This window comes from Arachis ipaensis, chromosome B9 (genome assembly GCF_059453495.1).
Source record: "Arachis ipaensis isolate K30076 ecotype BB chromosome B9, ASM5945349v1, whole genome shotgun sequence".
Taxonomy (NCBI): domain Eukaryota; kingdom Viridiplantae; phylum Streptophyta; class Magnoliopsida; order Fabales; family Fabaceae; genus Arachis; species Arachis ipaensis.
This window is the reverse complement of record NC_142444.1, coordinates 127391308-127410089: the sequence shown is the minus strand read 5'-3', so window position 1 is coordinate 127410089 and position 18782 is coordinate 127391308. Positions and strand designations below refer to the sequence as shown.

Below are 18782 nucleotides of genomic sequence, written 5' to 3'. Positions count from 1 at the left end.
CCAATTTTATAATTATTGGATTATTTTCCACATTCAGAGTATAAACTTGGTAATTGTGAAATAATAAGGATTTCCATATGATTTGAATTAAATAAGTAATATTTTCAATATTAATACTACTACTTTGGAAAATAAGGGATTTAATTATATTACTCCTAATTATTTGATTTGGGCATTTTATTGAAAGTAATTTGTAAAAAATTGATGATTAAATAGTATTTTCTATATATAATTAGCGTTGGATTTAATTTGGGTTTCAATTACCATATTATTCCTATTTTTATGTGAAATTACTAAAATGCCCCTAACCCTAATTTTAAAAAATGAAACCCTAACCCAGTAACCCGTACCCGACCCGGTTTCCCCTTTCTCCCACACTCAGCAGACCTCTTCCCCCCTTTCTTCAATTCGATGCACAGCAGCCACAATGTTTCCCTCATCCAGCAACAGCAGCACCCCACGGTTTCTTTCCCTTTTCCATGAAAGAAATGAATCAGAAGCAAAAAGGGGGAGATGGAGCAGAGCTACGAATAGGGGAGGGACAAGCAGCGCTACTGTCGCCGGTCACCTCGCCGCCGTGCCCAGATCGCGTCCAGCCCTCGTCACCGCCATTCGTCCTCAGCCTCATCGCGTTCTTGCTTGACCGCTGCTGCTCCCATGTCCTCCAACGGCGCTGCTGTTGTCGCCAATAGAGCCGCCACGAAGAGGAGGAAGGGCGCTGCTTCGCGCCTCGCCGCCGTCGCTCCTCTGAAAGGGGCAAAAAGTGGTCGCCGCCAAGCACGACGGGTGGAGGAGAGGGAGAACTCGCGTCTGAGACTAGGAGGAGATGGGGTTTCGCCGCTGTTGGGGTCTCACCGCCGCCGTCCCCGTGGTGGCTGGTGTCGTCACTGGAGAAGACCACCGGAGTTGCTGTCTGCCTCTGCCTCGGGGTTCTGCAAGTTTCCGGAGCCCACTGCCGCCAGAGCTGCCCAGAACCACCGCTGTGGCTGCCGCTGGGATTGTGAACGGAAGGAGGAGATGCTGTTTCCGTTACAGCCACTCCCGGAGGAGAAGTCAACCGCGCCGCCGTACCGAGTTGCCGGAGAACGCCACTGCCGCCACCGAGCTCCACTGGCGGTAAGGCTTTTAAGTTGAGTTTTCCTTCTGTTAAGTTTCCTGGAACTTCATTGTCGCTGCGTGTGGTTCAGATCGCCGCTGCTGCTTGGGGCTGACTGCCGGGCTGCTGCCGAGCCGGTTCGGAGACCGCCGCTGTTTCGGTTCAGCCGTTCCTTTGGTTCGGTAAGCGTTTCGATCTGAAAGCCCTCTAATTACTGCTCTATTATACGTTGAGGAGTTGTAGCATTTGTTGTTATGAGAGTTAATCTCGGTTATTATTATATATTGCGATTAGAGTCGTTGTGGTTGCTGAGAAAACGGTTTGGAGCTGAGGTTTTGGTAGTCGGGATTTTGATTGTTGATTTCGGGTCGAGGCAGAAAGGACGCTGTGATGCCTTTGAGTTATGGAATTTGCGTTTTAAGGTAGGGGCGCTTTCCAAAAACTATAGTTTATTATTGGAATTATTACATATGGGTACTGATGTGAGATATTGTGTATTTGGTGATTGTATCTGCCTTATGTATTATTTGATTGACTCGAATGACTATGGATGTTGGTTTGGCCGAATTGTTGTGTGGCTTGTGAAATGTAATGTTTGAAGTTGATTCTTTAAAGATTTGAAATGAGTTTAATCCGTTGAGGATTGGTTTGAATTGAGTCAATTATTTTGATGATGTGGAAGATAGAATACTCTTGAAATTCAGCCTGTGTGGCTTTAATTGATTTGGTTTTGATAAATGATTTATTGCTGAACCGATTCTTTAAAGCTTTGGAAATGAGTTAAATCGGTTGATATTGAGTTGATTTTTGAAATGGCTTCCTTGAGATATGCCACTGAGGCGACTGTTGGATTTAGCTTGCTTTTGAATTGATTTCTGGTTTTGAGCTGTTGAAAAGGAATGAGAAACAGTTTAGTTGGGACCCGAACCGGGTGGCAAAAGTCCAAGTTTTAGGGGAGGTGCTGCCGAAATTTCTATAGAACCCGAGTCCTTATTTGAAATGTTAATTGAGGAATTTTGAGTTTAATGCCTTTCCTATCTATTTTGAGGATTGTGAAATTATGGCTTCTTTATTACCTTTACTTAGAACAATTAAGAAAGCAATGAAGTTATGCTTTGAAAGAATTATTGAAAAGAGAATCATGATTTATCCTTATTTTCCAAGAAGAACAGTATGTCTTTGGGTACAAGTCATTTGAAAGAGAATCTTGCTTTGAGGCTGTTTTAAAAGGTAAAACGGGTTTATGTTTTTCTCTATTAAACACAAAGATTGTCCCTTGGGAGAGTTTTCGTGATTTTAAAAGGAATTGGATTTCGATTGATGAGCCTCATTATTTTGACGTTTTAAATAAGATTCAAAGTATCTTTTGAACTCTAGTTTAACACAACAAAAATGATTCTCTTATCAGTTTGAAACGCTTCAGATTTAATTATGGAATTGAAGCCGGTTTTGTTTAAGTAAAGGAAATGGTTTTGAAAGAAGTAAAGGTTACGTGACTCGGTTTGGCTTAGATCCTATTTTCTTACTCAAATCAGAAAGCCAATGTTTTAATGATTTTAAATGATTTTGGCGAAATGAGATATGTTATTCTCCCCTAAAGACTTGGGACTCTGCCGAAAAACTGTTGTTATAAAATCCCATCGTTGGATGGATGATTTTGAATACTGTGAAACAAATCCTTAACTTGCCATGGTTTTGGAAGTTTTGGAAAGAGAATGCCAAGAGTGGCTTTGTTTTAAAAAGGGAACTCACTTTGAGTAAATTCGGCTTATGAGCCTGAGATGATTTGAGAAATGAGATTTCTAAAGCCATGGCTGAAAAGAGTTGAAACTCGATTTCAAAGTGAAATGAATTGAGAAAATGATTTATGGCTTAAATGCCGACTTTATGAATTTAATGATGTTGAATGGTGGAAGTGCTGTTTTGTTGTGAGCCGGAATGGCTGTGTATGATTATACATATTGGTTGGTTCTGGATTGAACCGTGAGCCGGAATGGCTGTGTATGATATGAATATTGGCTGGTTCTGGACTGAACCATGAGCCGGATGGCTGAGATGGATGTTGATCCATGGATGAGATTGAATGCATGTTTATGCTGAATCATTGATAAATGTGAATGTTGCACTTCCACTATCTGAGATACGAGTTTCCCTGGGTAGTAGCAGTGGCTAGCCACCACGTGCTCCAGGTCGAGACTTGATACTCTGTTGACCCTATGTCGTAAGTGTGGCCGGGCACTGTGAAAGGCCCGGATGAGCTCGCCCCCGTAAATATTCACCAGTAAGGGTGATGGATATGGATCATGATTATGATCAAGTTTATGATGAGTATAACTCGAGTTGGGGATGCACGACAGAGGGACAGTCCAATGGTTAGCTACCAGGACTTGTCGGGTTGGCTTTATAACCGACAGATGATATCATCAGCCACTAGGGACAGGCATGCATCATATGCATTTGTGTGACATTGGTTGGGTGTGCATATTATACTTGGTTTGCCTATGTGATTAATTGCTAACTGTTCTACTTGTAATAACTGTTTGTTTGTGCTTGAACTTCCTATCTGTGTTTGCATCTGGGACTCTGTTGGATTTGTGGTGACTGGTTGTTGGTTGGATTGTTTGGGCCTAGGGCCGTGGTTGGAAAGAGATGAACTGATGGTTGATTTCGGTTTTGTGTTTCTGGTTTGGAATAAAATTATGAAAGGCTATTTTGGTTCCGCATAGATAAACCGTTTTGAAAGGTTTTTGAGTTTTGAGAATTGAATGGTTCCTCTTTCAGTAAAGATTTTTGACTTTACTTTTATTGAAAACCGTGTTTTTGAAAAGAGGCATAAGAAGGTTATTAATCACTGGTACGGTTTATCTTCATGTATCCTATTACAGTAATTCCCAAAAACCCTCTACTGAGAACCCTTTCGAGGATGATGTTCTCACCCCCCTACATTTTTCCCCTTTCAGGATATGGGCGCAGAAGTTACGAAGAGTTCTTTTAATTGTTGTTGTGATGCTCTGTATTGTTTTAGTTATGGTTTATTGTACCCTCGCCTTTATCTTGATATATATTCTGTAAGAGGGATAGGAATTGTATTGGATTATGTTTGTAATATTATTTATATATATTTTTGTATATATATGGATGTACTCTTTATGAGTTTTGTAAGTTGTATGGTATTTATGGACGTATGTTATCGGATGAAAGTTTTTTTGGGAGCGGTATTGCGGTTTAAAGTTTCAAACAGGCTCATATTTTAGTATTAAATAAGATAAGTGTCGTCGTAATGTCCGACCTATCAGAGTCGCGCAGCCGGAAGCGTGAGCTTTGGTAGTTAGGGTGTTACAATTTTTCTGGTAGAAGTGTCTAAAATCATGGAAGAACGTCAAGTAAAACTAAACCAAAATTAAAAAAAATCAAAATGGCATAGATGACAAACTTGTATATATCAAGTTAATTGCGCATGCACACACACAGACACACATAAGTAATTAATCTAAATTGCATAAATATATCGGTATCAAATTAAACATAGTATTAGACAATAAAAGCATGGTGGGTTGGTTCCAAAGTATTTCTTATATCTTGAACTTACAAATTAAACAAATGCGACTTTAATGAAACACAAAATTAGATTATATAGTTCAAAGTTTCATTAGACTAAAAGAGGATAACAACAAATTAAAAGTATATACCTAGTGTATCCATGCATGATTAATCAAGATAAAAATAATATTGTTAATTATCGTGTATTACAACAAAAACCAATTCAAGGCCCATAATGTCGGTCACAACCAGTTGCATATATTTTATCCCAGATATTAATTGTTCCTGATCATGTGTAAAATGTATAAAAATTACAAGAAAAAATACTATATCACACTATCTAGTATTTTTAAAATATATATAATTATACATATCCAAGAAGAGAAGACAGCAAAAACACAAATAGGCTAGGTGCAGAGCAATCAGAAAATGAATAGAGTAGTCAGTGCCATACATAAACCACATAGACATCACCTATAAAAAGTACTATTGATCGGTTCTAGTATGCTATATCTAACATTCTCATGCATTAAAGAGTTTCACAGGTTGCAATATCCGATAGGAATGAAAAATATACAGTAAATTATTATGACTTTACTTTCATATAAGGGTTAAGTACTGAAATCGTCCCTAAGGTCTGGGGTGAAAATCAAAATCGTCCCCGACCTTTTTTTGTTATTAAAATCATCCTCAACGTTACAAAACGTTATAAAATCGTCCTTTTCCACTTCAATTTTATTTTTTTTACCATATTACCCTTCATTATTAATAAAAATAATTAAAAATAATATTAAAAAATTAAAACAAACCCCCCACCCCCCCTCCGCCCTCCCCCTCCCTCACTCCCTCCCGCCTCCCCCCTCCCTCACCCTCCAGTAACCCCCTCAGCCCTCTCCCTCACCCCCCACCCCTCAACCCTCACCCCTCCCGCCTCCCCCCTCCCTTACCCTCCCGTAACCCTTCAGCCCACCCCCCCTCAACCCTCCCCCCTTCCCTCACCCTCCCGTAACCCTTCAGCCCACCCCCTCACCCCCATCCCTCATCCCTCATCCCCATCCCTCATCCCTCATCCCTCACCCATCACCCCATACACTCAATCACCCCATAAAACAAATTAACAGCAAATCAGAAGCAGAAGAAGCATAATAATTTCAATAATCACATCAATAATAAACAATAATTCAATAATCATCAAGTTACAATTTCAGAAGCAGAAGTTCAAGCAGAAGAGAGGAAGAAGCAGAAGTTCAATAATCATCAATCATATATATGTTCTTCAAAAATTAAAAAAACAAAAAACAAAAATAGGAAGAACGCAGGGGCGGCAGTGGTGGGTTGGACGCAAGGGCGGCGCGGGTTGGACGCAGGGGCGGTGGCGGCGGGTTGGACGCAGGGGCGGCGCGGGTTGGACGCAGGGGCGGCGGCGGGGGTTGGACGCAGGGGCGGCGGCGGCGGGTTGGACGCAGGGGCGGCGGCGCGGGTTGGACGCAGGGGCGGCGGCGGCGGGTTGGACGCAGGGGCGGCGCGGGTTGGACGCAGGGGCAAAAAACAAAAATAGGAAGAACGCAGGGGCGGCGGCGGGTTAGACGCAGGGGCGGCGCGGGTTGGACGCAGGGGCGGGGCGGCGGGTTGGACGCAGGGGCGGCGCGGGTTGGACGCAGGGGCGGCGGCTGGTTGGACGCAGGGGCGGCGGCAGTGGAGTGAGGGGGTGAGGAGGTGAAAGAGTGAGGGAGTGGGATCTGATGAAGAGAGTGAGGGAGTGAGGGAGGTTTGGGGTGAGGGAGTGAGGGAGGGGGTTTAGGGTGGAGGGAGAGACGAAGAGATCTGGGTGGGTGGGGGTGGGGTTTTATTTTTTTTAATATTATTTTTATTAATAGTTAAGGATAATTTGGTCCAAGAAAATAGAAAAGGACGATTTTATAACGTTTTGTAACGTTGAGGATGATTTTAATAACAAAAAAAGGTCGGAGACGATTTTGATTTTCACCCCAAACCTTAGGGACGATTTCAGTACTTAACCCTTCATATAACAATTATTAGCGATTCAAAAAGACATAAAAGGAACAAAACCTAAATTAAAATTTTTTTAAGAAGGACGATAAAAGAAATTAGCCAGCACAAGTATAACTTTTAGAAAATAAAATCAATCACACTGGACTTTGTGTATAAACACACTAGAGATTGGTAAAATTAAAAGTCATCTACTAGAAGAACACATGTAATGGGCTAAATCAATACATCTAATTTAGCAGATAGGCCACCTAATAAAAAATTAAAATATCAGTTCTTATGGTAAACTACGTGGAGCAAATTAAAGTAGTAATTACTGAAGAATGGTGGACTGAAAAAATAAAGAAACTATAAAAATCACATGATATTATATTGGTAAAACTAAACCAATAGTATTTTCTAGTTATGTCAAAAGAAAAGTTAAAGTTTTAATATTTAACACCCTAATATTCAAATCCTTATGCTCGAGTCATAAGTCAATGATATTACGGTGGTACGACTCTCAGGTGGATTTTTTATAAATCAATATAGGTAATTTCGAACGGAGTATTAATCGAGAAGCCTGAAAAGAGTAGAAATAAAATCGCGAAGACGTATCACTCACGTTTCGACAACAAAAGATAAACCGTGAAGCCGAAAATGATATACGGACAAGGCGTAGAGGAGATTAAAAGATAGATAACAGATAGATATATATCACATAAGTAAATAGCCACTAGTCGTGACCCACGAAGTTTAGGCCGGCTAGGATACAGTATGAAAGTACTTGACAACAGTATATCCTAATCTCTCCCGAAAGAAACATGAGAGCCTCTATAGGCAAATTCAAAAGAGTTCAATACATAATATAATCTTTCTAAAACAAAGGTGGAGAGATTCTAAGCAAAACACAAAGTAGAGAAAATAAAGATCTTCGCCGTCTCTCAGACGACCCACAACTCACTTCTGAGCATCTGGACCTGTATCTAAAAAACAAGAGATATATACGGAATGAGAATCCCGGGCCCATGGGTTCCCAGTACGGTAAAAGTGCCAAATAAATACAATGCACTGCAATAAAAACTCACTAAGCATCCTAAACTTCTTCACCAATTATTCATCCTAGGTTCTCGCTAATCCATGAATAGGCAACTGTCATAAGGGAGTACTAAATCTAATTCATGTTTCACATGTTTCCCAACTCGCTGACTCTTCCACGAATCAGACTCAGAATTATAAGCAAAACCATCACTAGTTGTTCTGTCTCAGCAATTCTATATCAATACATCATACCCTCGCCTTGAGCTAGTGAAACAACATCACTGCATCTACCCAGGGAGCTCCAAATATCTCATTCAATAATCATCATCATCATGCAATCGCATCATCAATTAATCTCATCAAGAACAACCCTCAACATCCACCGACACCAGCATGAGGGGCCTCTCAGTTGTACAAACACAAGCAATACAGGCAAGTAATACACAAATATGGTACAAGTAGAACAAGTAGCACATACTCAGGTAACATGGCATATATGATGTAGAAATCCAAACAAATAGACAAACCAAAACAATTCAAACATATGCAAATGATGAATGCCTATCCTAGAGCTGATGATATCATCTGTCGGTTATATAGCCAACCCGACATGTCCTGGTAGCTAACCATTGGACAGAAAAACCCATTGCGAAGCAAGTAGGTTTGAGCTACAACCCCCTTGCTACTACCCGCTCAACCCAGAGCCATTGGAATAACCACTACTGCGGCTACTACCCAGACAGGTGTTTAAAAGCTCAACCTGGAGCGAGTGGATCCACCACTACTGCCGCTACTACCCAGGCGTCACAATCTCTGACCTGGAGCAAGTGGGACGAACCACAACCCTTGCTACTACCCAGGATCTCAAAATATACATTCGTTCAGTTTAGAAGCAATCATCACTGTTATCAAATCTCAAACATTAACCTGGAGCAAGCGGGATGAACCACCACCCTTACTACTACCCAGGTATCACAAATACACATTTATTCAAAACTCCATAATTAAACTTATTTATCATAAACATCCTTTCCCGTCTCATACCCGGAGCAAGTGGACAACGCCACTGCCTACTACACGGGGTCACACATCACATTTCAACATCTTTCATTATTATTCGTTTAACACATTCATTCATTAATCATATATGCATTTATACTCAGCCATAAACAATAATGGCTTTGCCGTAACCCGGCAATAACTCAGCCATCCGGCTCATGGTTCAATCAAGAACCGGCCATTTATCAATAAATATAGCCCTTCGGCTCATGGCATACACAGTACTTCCATCGTCATCCCCCATATCTCATATAATCATCATTGGTCATAACTTTTCCCCTTGCTTCACTCGCAAGTTACCACATCCCCTAGCTCCATTCTCATTGCTAGGCATATCATAATGATTTAATACATAAGGGGTGAGATCGGAGGCTTAGAAGTATGAGATTTGGCTTTTAAAATTCAAAAATCAACTTTGGCATGAAAAAAGGGCCACGCGTACGCGTACTCCACGATTACGCGTGGATGGCCACAAAACTCATCGACACGTATGCGTCATGCACGCGGATGCGTGGATTGAAAATTAGCCAAACGACGCATACGCGTCAGCCACACGTACGCGTGGGTGCACTTGCGCCCAGGCACAAAACTGGCACAACTCTCGGGAAAATGGCTGGGCAATTGGTGCAGCGCATCGACGCGCCCGTGCACATCATGCGCACGTGTGGATGGTGCCTTCTTGAAGAACGGCGCGTATGCACCAAGTGCGCCTACGCGCGGAGGGTCATTCTGCTAAAAATGTTCTAAGTTAAAAGCTGCATAATTCACAGATTCAACCCCAAATCTTTCGACGGACATAACTTTCTCATTTTAAATCGTTTTTCGCCCGTTCTTTGAACGGCATGGACATCCCATATCCAATTTCAGTTTTAAACAAGTTTGGCACAAAACGGAAATCCGCAGTCCAAGTTATGTCCTGTCAAAGTATGCCCAAAAACCATGTTTTCACACAAAACAACAAAGTGCCATTTCAAAACAAACCATTTTCAACTCTTTTCGAAATCAACCAAAATATGCCAATTTCATCCCTTTCTTTGAAATCAATCAAAATATACCAAAATCAACATCAAGCCTCCTCAACTCACACATTGACACTTTACCACAATTCACAAAACATCATCCCACCATTTTAACCCACTTCACCCAAGTGGCTCAAACTCAAACACATTTACATATCATATACTCTTCCTCATGCCAAATTTCAACAACACTATTTCCAATCAACCATCATTATACATAATCAATATCATACTCACTATCACGTGGTTTCACCCACAAATCAACCTTAATCATTCCTCAAGCATATATCACAACATACATATCTCTAATGCATCATCATACCATCAACGCATCAATAATCATAATCACATATATGACCATATAATATATCTCAACCAAAACCAAACATACCTCATCTACAGAATTTCACCCAAAATTACCAAATTCCACACTTCAACTCCTCAAACCTTATTATTCAATAACCAACCCAATCATTCATATATTCATTATCTGAAACTCATCCAATCACTTGTGTTATCATACAATGCACACATCGACTTACCTTTCTTACCTCTTTCCGGCCTCCAGCCCAAAATTCACGGCCTCCGGCCCAATTTCACAATTTAAATGCATAAACCACAAATCAATACTCATTACCCAGTACACCAAATTCTCAATACACCAAGCATACAAGGCCACACAATTCTCAACCCAATCATTAATTCACATTACATACCAACTATGCATATTAGCACCAACCATTTACACAATCGAAACTTAATCCTAGGGGTATCTAGCCTAGGAATTCTCATCACAACACACGGTACTTAAATGAAACTTAAACCGTACCTCTTGTAGCCAAACCAATTGAGCCTCTTCTTTGGAAGTCTTCACCAACCTTAGCTCCAAGCCTCACCAAGGCTCCTCAAGCAATACCAATCTCCCAATTGTGCACCAACATCACCAAATACACTAACATAACCAATATCACATACATACATCAACCTAGGGCTCATAAAAATGACAAATCACAAGGGTTTGAGCACTTCTTACCTCAGCTCATATGAAGTAGGGATAGAACCCACTTAGAATCCATGTTGGAGTATCCCTAAACACCCAAAATCACAAGATTTCAACACTAACTATCCAAAAACGTGTAACAGTGGGGAATTTCGAAAACTGGGCAGAGATAAATAAAATACTCACCACAAAACTTAGATAAAATTGTAGAGGATGAAAAGAGCAACGCGTGGCCGCAAACGGCTCGTCAATCGGAGCTCTGTAGCTCAAGTTATGGTGGTTTGAAGATTAAAAGAGAGTTAGGTTTTCTCTCTTCTCTTCTCTCTTCTCAATTTCAGCGCCCCAACCCTTCCTTTTAGGGTAAAATGAGCTGAAATGCTCATAACTAATGTTTATATATATGTTGGGTCTTGGGCCCACTTAGACCCGGTTCACTTATTTTTGTCTGTTGGCCCTATTTTGGGCCAAAACCTTTAAGATTAGCGCTCTAAATCGCACTTTAAATATTTCTACCTTCCCTAATTATAATTCTTCATTTCTTAATCTTATTTACTCATAATCAATTTCCTCAGCTGTAGTACCAGACAGATCTCAGCCAGTACTGCCGGTCAAAATTCCACTGCGCCCTTTTACGCAGAAAACTATGTTTTCCGACTCGGAAAAATTCACTGAATCCAAATATCATATTTAAATTATCAAATTCCAATTGCCAAATCTTCCAACCATATTCGCTCCTATTTAACTTATTATTTAATTAATTTCGGTTAGACCGGGTATTACATTCTACCCCCCTAACAGAAATTTTCGCCCTCGAAAATTCCATCCATCACTGCGAGTACGCGAGCGTAGTCTGCCTCTATATCCAACACATAATAGTTCCAAGGTCCTTTTACTTTGCGCGCTTCCGTTGCCGTGCTCTGATTTCTCTATATCCGAGGTTCTCGGTCATTCGTCCAACGCCGACCAATAGCCTCGTTCCTTACTTTTATCGTCTCATCAACTCACACCCTATTAAATCTCAAATCATGTCATCAATAATATTACCATCATCGTTAATCATAGCCATCGTCCCACATCACTATAATCAATCAAAGATAATCACCACACCTTAATCATACTCCATTACTATCCTCTCTCTCTGCCAAGCCAATTACCACTAATCACAGCTCAACTCCAAGCATAACCTCCAAACTTACTTTCTTATTCTCAAACCCTCGAATTTCTACATGACTTGCTGTTATAAAGTCTCTGACTCATCAGTCAAAAACCCCTTTCATTTCTAGAAAGCAAATGAGTTTGAAATAACAATTTAACAAAATCATAAGAATCCGCTTTCCTTTAATAATCTATAAAAGCATTCGAGACACATCTCTTTTGTTAAAGTTACTCATATAAAAAATCATCTTCAAAACCATAACCAACGCTCTTTCAAATTCTTGGGGAAAAATTTTCAACAGTACCTCCCCAAAAATTGGAGTTTACCACCCGTCACGGGTTCCCTCAAACCAATCTCAGTACCGCATCAGCATTTCAATTTAATGGTTTTCACATTCGTCTTTCAAAACCAATCATTATAAATCTCAAATTTAATTCCAAGGTCACTATGACCAAACATCATGGTACTCATCTCTCAAACACGACAACTTGCACTCTCTCATCATCTAAATCCAATTATGCATCAATAATAATTTCCTCATCCGCTTTAGAACCATCAAAGCTCGCAGCCGCAATCAATTCCAACTATTTGAGGATCATTACTTGCAGTAAGCCACTTAACCCTTCTAGTATTCAAACTTAAGATATTATAGTAAACTTTTACAGCTCCTATTCATAGCTATCATGTGTTACTGCTTCCGCAAGTTTCTGCTGCTTTATTCTGATCTCTCGTCTAGTACGAGCTCTATCACTTACTTCCTCAAGTACTCAACCACAACTTAGCATGACTGGCATTTCAAATCAATGTTTCCAAATCCCTCATTTAGGACCATTCCTTATCTATTTAAATCAAAGGAACTAAAAGTCACAGGTTCAATCCGTTTCACCAAAAATCCAGAAATCAACCAACTACATAACAAACACAACACATCATTCTCAACAAACAAAAAAAAATCATTTACATCACAGGCATCTATCCATTTGTATTAAGGCAAATCCTTACTCGGACCATCCGGTTTGCTCCTCAGTCTAATATTAAGCTCGACATTTCCAGTTCTACTGTACAGGCGGTATTATAAAATCACGCACTGTCCTTTAAGCCTGATTATTGCAATTACCTCAATCTTACTGTCACAATCGGCCCACATCCTGACTCTCTCCTTGTTGACAATTTCTTGATACATGCCCTGGTAACCCGCACTTGTAACATACACCTAACCCCAATCGGCACGGCCTATTTGGGTGATGACTCCCACATATCTGACAGCTCGAAACATTAGAAGCAGCCGCTGCCCGTTTTCCCTTACCGTTCCTTTGGGACTCCTCACTCGTCGCAAAGTTATTCCGTCCTTGGGGAAAGTGTTGTACGTATCCTCTCTCCTTAAACTCTCGACTCCTTGGTGCGAATCCTTGGTTGTGCTCTCTATGACTTCCTTTCTCTGCAACCCTCCTTTTCACACACTCTTCAGCAATTCTGCTCTTATTCACCAACTCTGAAAAAGTTCAGATCTCCATTGGTCCCACTGAACTTAAGATATCGCTCCGGAGCCCTCCTTCATACTTAATGCATTTCCATTCCTCGAAGTCTCCCGGAGCTCCCTGACACATGCGGGAAAACCTGAATAGATCCTCAAATTTGTCTGTATACTCAGATACGGACATAGCACCTTGCTTCAGCTGCAGTAACTCCAATTCCTTGGCTGTCCTGGCGGAATTCGGAAAGTACTTCTTATAGAATTCTACTTGGAAGGCGTCCCAAGTGATAGGATCATTCCCTTGTTGCAGGAGACGTCGAGCCCCTTGCCACCAATGCGATGCTTCCCCCGTGAGCAGATAGGTAGCAAATTCAATACACTGCTCTTCAGGCACCAACTGCGCTTGCAGTGCTCGCTCCATGGCCTGAAACCAAGTATCAGCTTCAGTCGGATTGGTGGTTCCCTTGAACTTAGGTGGATTAACCTTTAAGAAGGTTGCCAGTGTTATCGGGCCCTGAGCTTCCCCTCCGCCATTGCCATTATTGTTTATCTGTTGCCCAAGAGCCTCCGCAGTGGCCTGCATAGCAGCAGCCATATTCTCCAACGCCGACATAAGGTTTACCGGGTTATTCGGGTTGATTTCCGGTTCCTGCATATTAGTACGATCTCTTTCACGTCCCCGACCGGGCCCACGAGGCGCCATCTGGTTCCTATACACACCAAATAATCGATATCAAGTTGATCAGTCTCAATATCGGAAGTATAGTGCTTCAAAGTACCAAATGTAAAGGTACACTCATGGACTTCACGCTAGATGTATCAGTTAGATACCCTAACTAGCACAGGCACAGACTCAGAGTATGCATTGAAGCATAAGCAGTTCCATCCCTCAGGCTCACGAGGACGAACTTCTCTGATACCATAATGTAACACCCTAATATTCAAATCCTTATGCTCGAGTCATAAGTCAATGATATTACGGTGGTACGACTCTCAGGTGGATTTTTTATAGATATAGGTAATTTCGAACGAAGTATTAATCGAGAAGCCTGAAAAGAGTAGAAATAAAATCGTGAAGACGTATCACTCACGTTTCGACAACAAAAGATAAATCGTGAATGCGAAAACGATATACGGACAAGGCATAGAGGAGATTAAGAGATAGATAACAGATATATATATATATAACATAAGTAAATAGCCACTAGTCGCGACCCACGAAGTTTAGGCTGGCTAGGGTACAGTATGAAAGTAGTTGACAACAGTATATCCTAATCTCTCCCGAAAGAAACATGAGAGCCTCTATAGGCAAATTCAAAAGAGTTCAATACATAATATAATCTTTCCAAAACAAAGGTGGAGAGATTCTAAGCAAAACACAAAGTAGAGAAAATAAAGATCTTCGCCGTCTCTCAGACGACCCACAACTCACTTCTGAGCACCTGGACATGTATCTGAAAAATAAGAGATATATACGGAATGAGAACCCCGGGCCCATGGGTTCCCAGTACGGTAAAAGTGCCAAATAAATACAATGCACTGCAATAAAAACTCACTAAGCATCCTAAACTTCTTCACCAATTATTCATCCTAGGTTCTCGCTAATCTATGAATAGGCAACTGTCATAAGGGAGTACTAAATCCAATTCATGTTTCACATGTTTCCCAACTCGCTGACTCTTCCATGAATCAGACTCAGAATCATAAGCAAAACCATCACCAGTTATTCTGTCTCAGCAATTCTATATCAATACATCATACCCTCGCCTGAAGCTAGTGAAACCACATCACTGCGTCTACCCAGGGAGCTCCAATTATCTCATTCAATAATCATCATCATCATGCAATTGCATCATCAATTCATCCCATCAAGAACAACCCTCAACATCCACCGACACTAGCATGAGGGGCCTCTCAGTTGTACAAACACAAGCAATACAGGCAAGTAATACACAAATATGGTACAAGTAGGACAAGTAGCACATACTCAGGTAACATGGCATATATGATGTAGAAATCCAAACAAATAGGCAAACCAAAACAATTCAAACATATGCAAATGATGAATGCCTACCCTAGGGCTGATGATATCATCTGTCGGTGATATAGCCAACCCGACATGTCCTGGTAGCTAACCATTGGACAGAAACACCCATTGCGGAGCAAGTAGGTTTGAGCTACAACCCCCTTGCTACTACCCGCTCAACCCAGAGCCAGTGGAATAACCACTTCTGCGGCTACTACCCAGGCGGGTGTTTAAAAGCTCAACCTGGAGCGAGTGGATCCACCACTACTGCCGCTACTACCCAGGCGTCACAATCTCTGACCTGGAGCAAGTGGGATGAACCACAACCCTTGCTACTACCCAGGATCTCAAAACATACATTCGTTCAGTTTAGAAGCAATCATCACTCTTATCAAATCTCAAACATTAACCTGGAGCAAGCGGGATGAACTACCACCCTTGCTACTACCCAGGTATCACAAATACACATTTATTTAAAACTCCATAATTAAACTCATTTATCATAAACATCCTTTCCCGTCTCATACCCGGAGCAAGTGGACAATGCCACTGCCTACTACCCGGGGTCACACATCATATTTCAACATCTTTCATTATTATCCATTTAACACATTCATTCATTAATCATATATGCATTTATACTCATCCATAAACAATAATGGCTTTGCCGTAACCCGGCAATAACTCAGCCATCCGGCTCATGGTTCAATCAAGAACCAACCATTTATCAATAAATATAGCCCTTCGGCTCATGGCATACACAGTACTTCCACCGTCATCCCCTATATCTCATATAATCATCTTTGATCATCATTGGTCATAACTTTTTCCCTTGCTTCACTCGCAAGTTACCACATCCCCTAGCTCCTTTCTCATTGCTAGGCATGTCATAATGATTTAATACATAAGGGGTGAGATCGAAGGCTTAGAAGTATGAGATTTGGCTTTTAAAACTCAAAAATCAACTTTGGCATGAAAACAGGGCCACGCATACGCGTACTCCACGCGCACGCGTGGATGGCCACAAAACTCATCGACGCGTATGCGTCATGCACGCGGACGCGTGGATTGAAAATTAGCCAAACGACGCGTACGCGTGGGTGCACTTGCTCCCAGGCACAAAACTGGCACAACTCTCGGGAAAATGGCTGGGCAATTGGTGCAGCGCATCGACGCGCCCGCGCACATCATGCGCACGCGTAGATGGTGCCTTCTTGAAGAACGGCGCGTACGCGCCAAGAGCGCCTACGCGCGGAGGGTCATTCTGCTAAAAATTTTCTAAGTTAAAAGCTGCAGAATTCACAGATTCAACCTCAAATCTTCCGACGGACATAACTTTCTCATTTTAAATCATTTTTTGCCCGTTCTTCAAACGGCATGGACATCTCGAAACCAATTTCAGTTTTAAACAAGTTTGGTACAAAACGGAAATCCGCAGTCCAAGTTATGTCCCGTCAAAGTATACCCAAAAATCATGTTTTCACACAAAACAACAAAGTGCCATTTCAAAACAAGTCATTTTCAACTCTTTTTGAAATCAAGCAAAACATGCCAATTTCATCCCTTTCTTTGAAATCAATCAAAATATACCAAAATCAACATCAAGCCTCCTCAACTCACACATTAACACTTTACCACAATTCACAAAACATCATCCCACCATTTTAACCCACTTCACCCAAGTGGCTCAAACTCAAACACATTTACATATCATATACTCTTCCTCATGCCAAATTTCAACAACACTATTTCCAATCAACCATCATTATACATAATCAATATCATACTCACTATCACGTGGTTTCACCCACAAATCAACCTTAATCATTCTTCAAGCATATATAACAACATACATATCTCTAATGCATCATCATACCATCAAGGCATCAATAATCATAATCACATATATGACAACATAATATATCTCAACCAAAACCAAACATACCTCATCTACATAATTTCACCCAAAATTACCAAATTCCACACTTCAACTCCTCAAACCTTATTATTCAATAACCAACCCAATCATTCATATATTCATTATCTGAAATTCATCCAATCACTTGTGTCATCATACAATGCACACATCGACTTACCTTTCTTACCTCTTTCTGGTTTAAATACATAAACCACAAATCAATACTTATTACCCAGTACATCAAATTCTCAATACACCAAGCATACAAGGCCACACAATTCTCAACCCAATCATTAATTCACATTACATACCAACTATGCATATTAGCACCAACCATTTACACAATCCAAACTTAATCCTAGGGGCATCTAGCCTAGGAATTCTCATCACAACACACGGTACTTAAATGAAACTTAAACCGTACCTCTTGTAGCCAAACCAATTGAGCCTCTTCTTTGGAAGTCTTCACCAACCTTAGCTCCAAGCCTCACCAAGGCTCCTCAAGCAATACCAATCTCCCAATTGTGCACCAACATCACCAAATACACTAACATAACCAATATCACATACATACATCAACCTAGGGCTCATAAAAATGACAAATCACAAGGGTTTGAGCACTTCTTACCTCAGCCCATATGAAGTAGGAATAGAACCCACTTAGAATCCATGTTGGAGTATCCCTAAACACCCAAAATCACAAGATTTCAACACTAACTATCCAAAAACATGTAACAGTGGGGAATTTTGAAAACTGGGCAGAGATAAATAAAATACTCACCACAAAACTTAGATAAAATTGTAGAGGATGAAAAGAGCAACGCGTGGCCGCAAACGGCTCGTCAATCGGAGCTCTGTAGCTCAAGTTATGGTGGTTTGAAGATTAAAGAGGGTTAGGTTTTCTCTCTTCTCTTCTCTCTTCTCAATTTCAGCGCCCCAACCCTTCCTTTTAGGGTAAAATAAGCTGAAATGCTCATAACTAATGTTTATATATATGTTGGTTCTTGGGCCCACTTAGGCCCGGTTCACTTATTTTTGTCCATTGGCCCTATTTTGGGTCAAAACTTTTAAGATTAGCACTCTAAATCGCACTTTAAATATTTCTACCTTCCCTAATTATAATTCCTCATTTCTTAATCTTATTTACTCATAATCAATTTTCTCAGCTGTAGTACCAGACAGATCTCAGCCGGTACTGCCGGTCAAAATTCCACTGCGCGCTTTTACGCAGAAAACTATGTTTTCCGACTCGGAAAAATTCACTGAATTCAAATATCATATTTAAGTTATCAAATTCCAATTGCCAAATCTTCCAACCATATTCGCTCCTATTTAACTTATTATTTAATTAATTTCGGTTAGACCGGGTATTACAGAATACATTTATGTTTGACATTTGCAAGTAGTGGCTCATTTTCATCTCTTTTATTCATAGATGTTGTAGGTTGTAGTGGATCAATACTA

The 18782-nt window shown here is 40.8% G+C and overlaps 1 protein-coding gene across 1 annotated transcript; it reads left to right on the top strand.

Annotated features, from left to right (window-relative positions):
- The first annotated feature begins 826 nt into the window (after window positions 1-826).
- Window positions 827-1408, top strand: LOC148546256 (uncharacterized). The gene is made up of 3 exons (XM_088498314.1): window positions 827-1116; window positions 1188-1278; window positions 1391-1408. Exons 1-3 carry the CDS (start codon window positions 827-829, stop codon window positions 1406-1408), a joined length of 399 nt encoding a protein of 132 aa, XP_088354440.1.
- The last annotated feature ends 17374 nt before the right edge of the window (window positions 1409-18782 follow it).

What these genes read in the sequence shown, in the direction of transcription:
- LOC148546256 (XM_088498314.1), top strand. Translation starts at nt 827, where the DNA reads ATGGGGTTTCGCCGCTGTTGGGGTCTCACCGCCGCCGTCCCCGTGGTG. An exon ending in GCCACCGAGCTCCACTGGCG is followed by an intron (nt 1,117 to 1,187) that starts GTAAGGCTTTTA and finishes CGTGTGGTTCAG; the next exon opens with ATCGCCGCTGCTGCTTGGGG.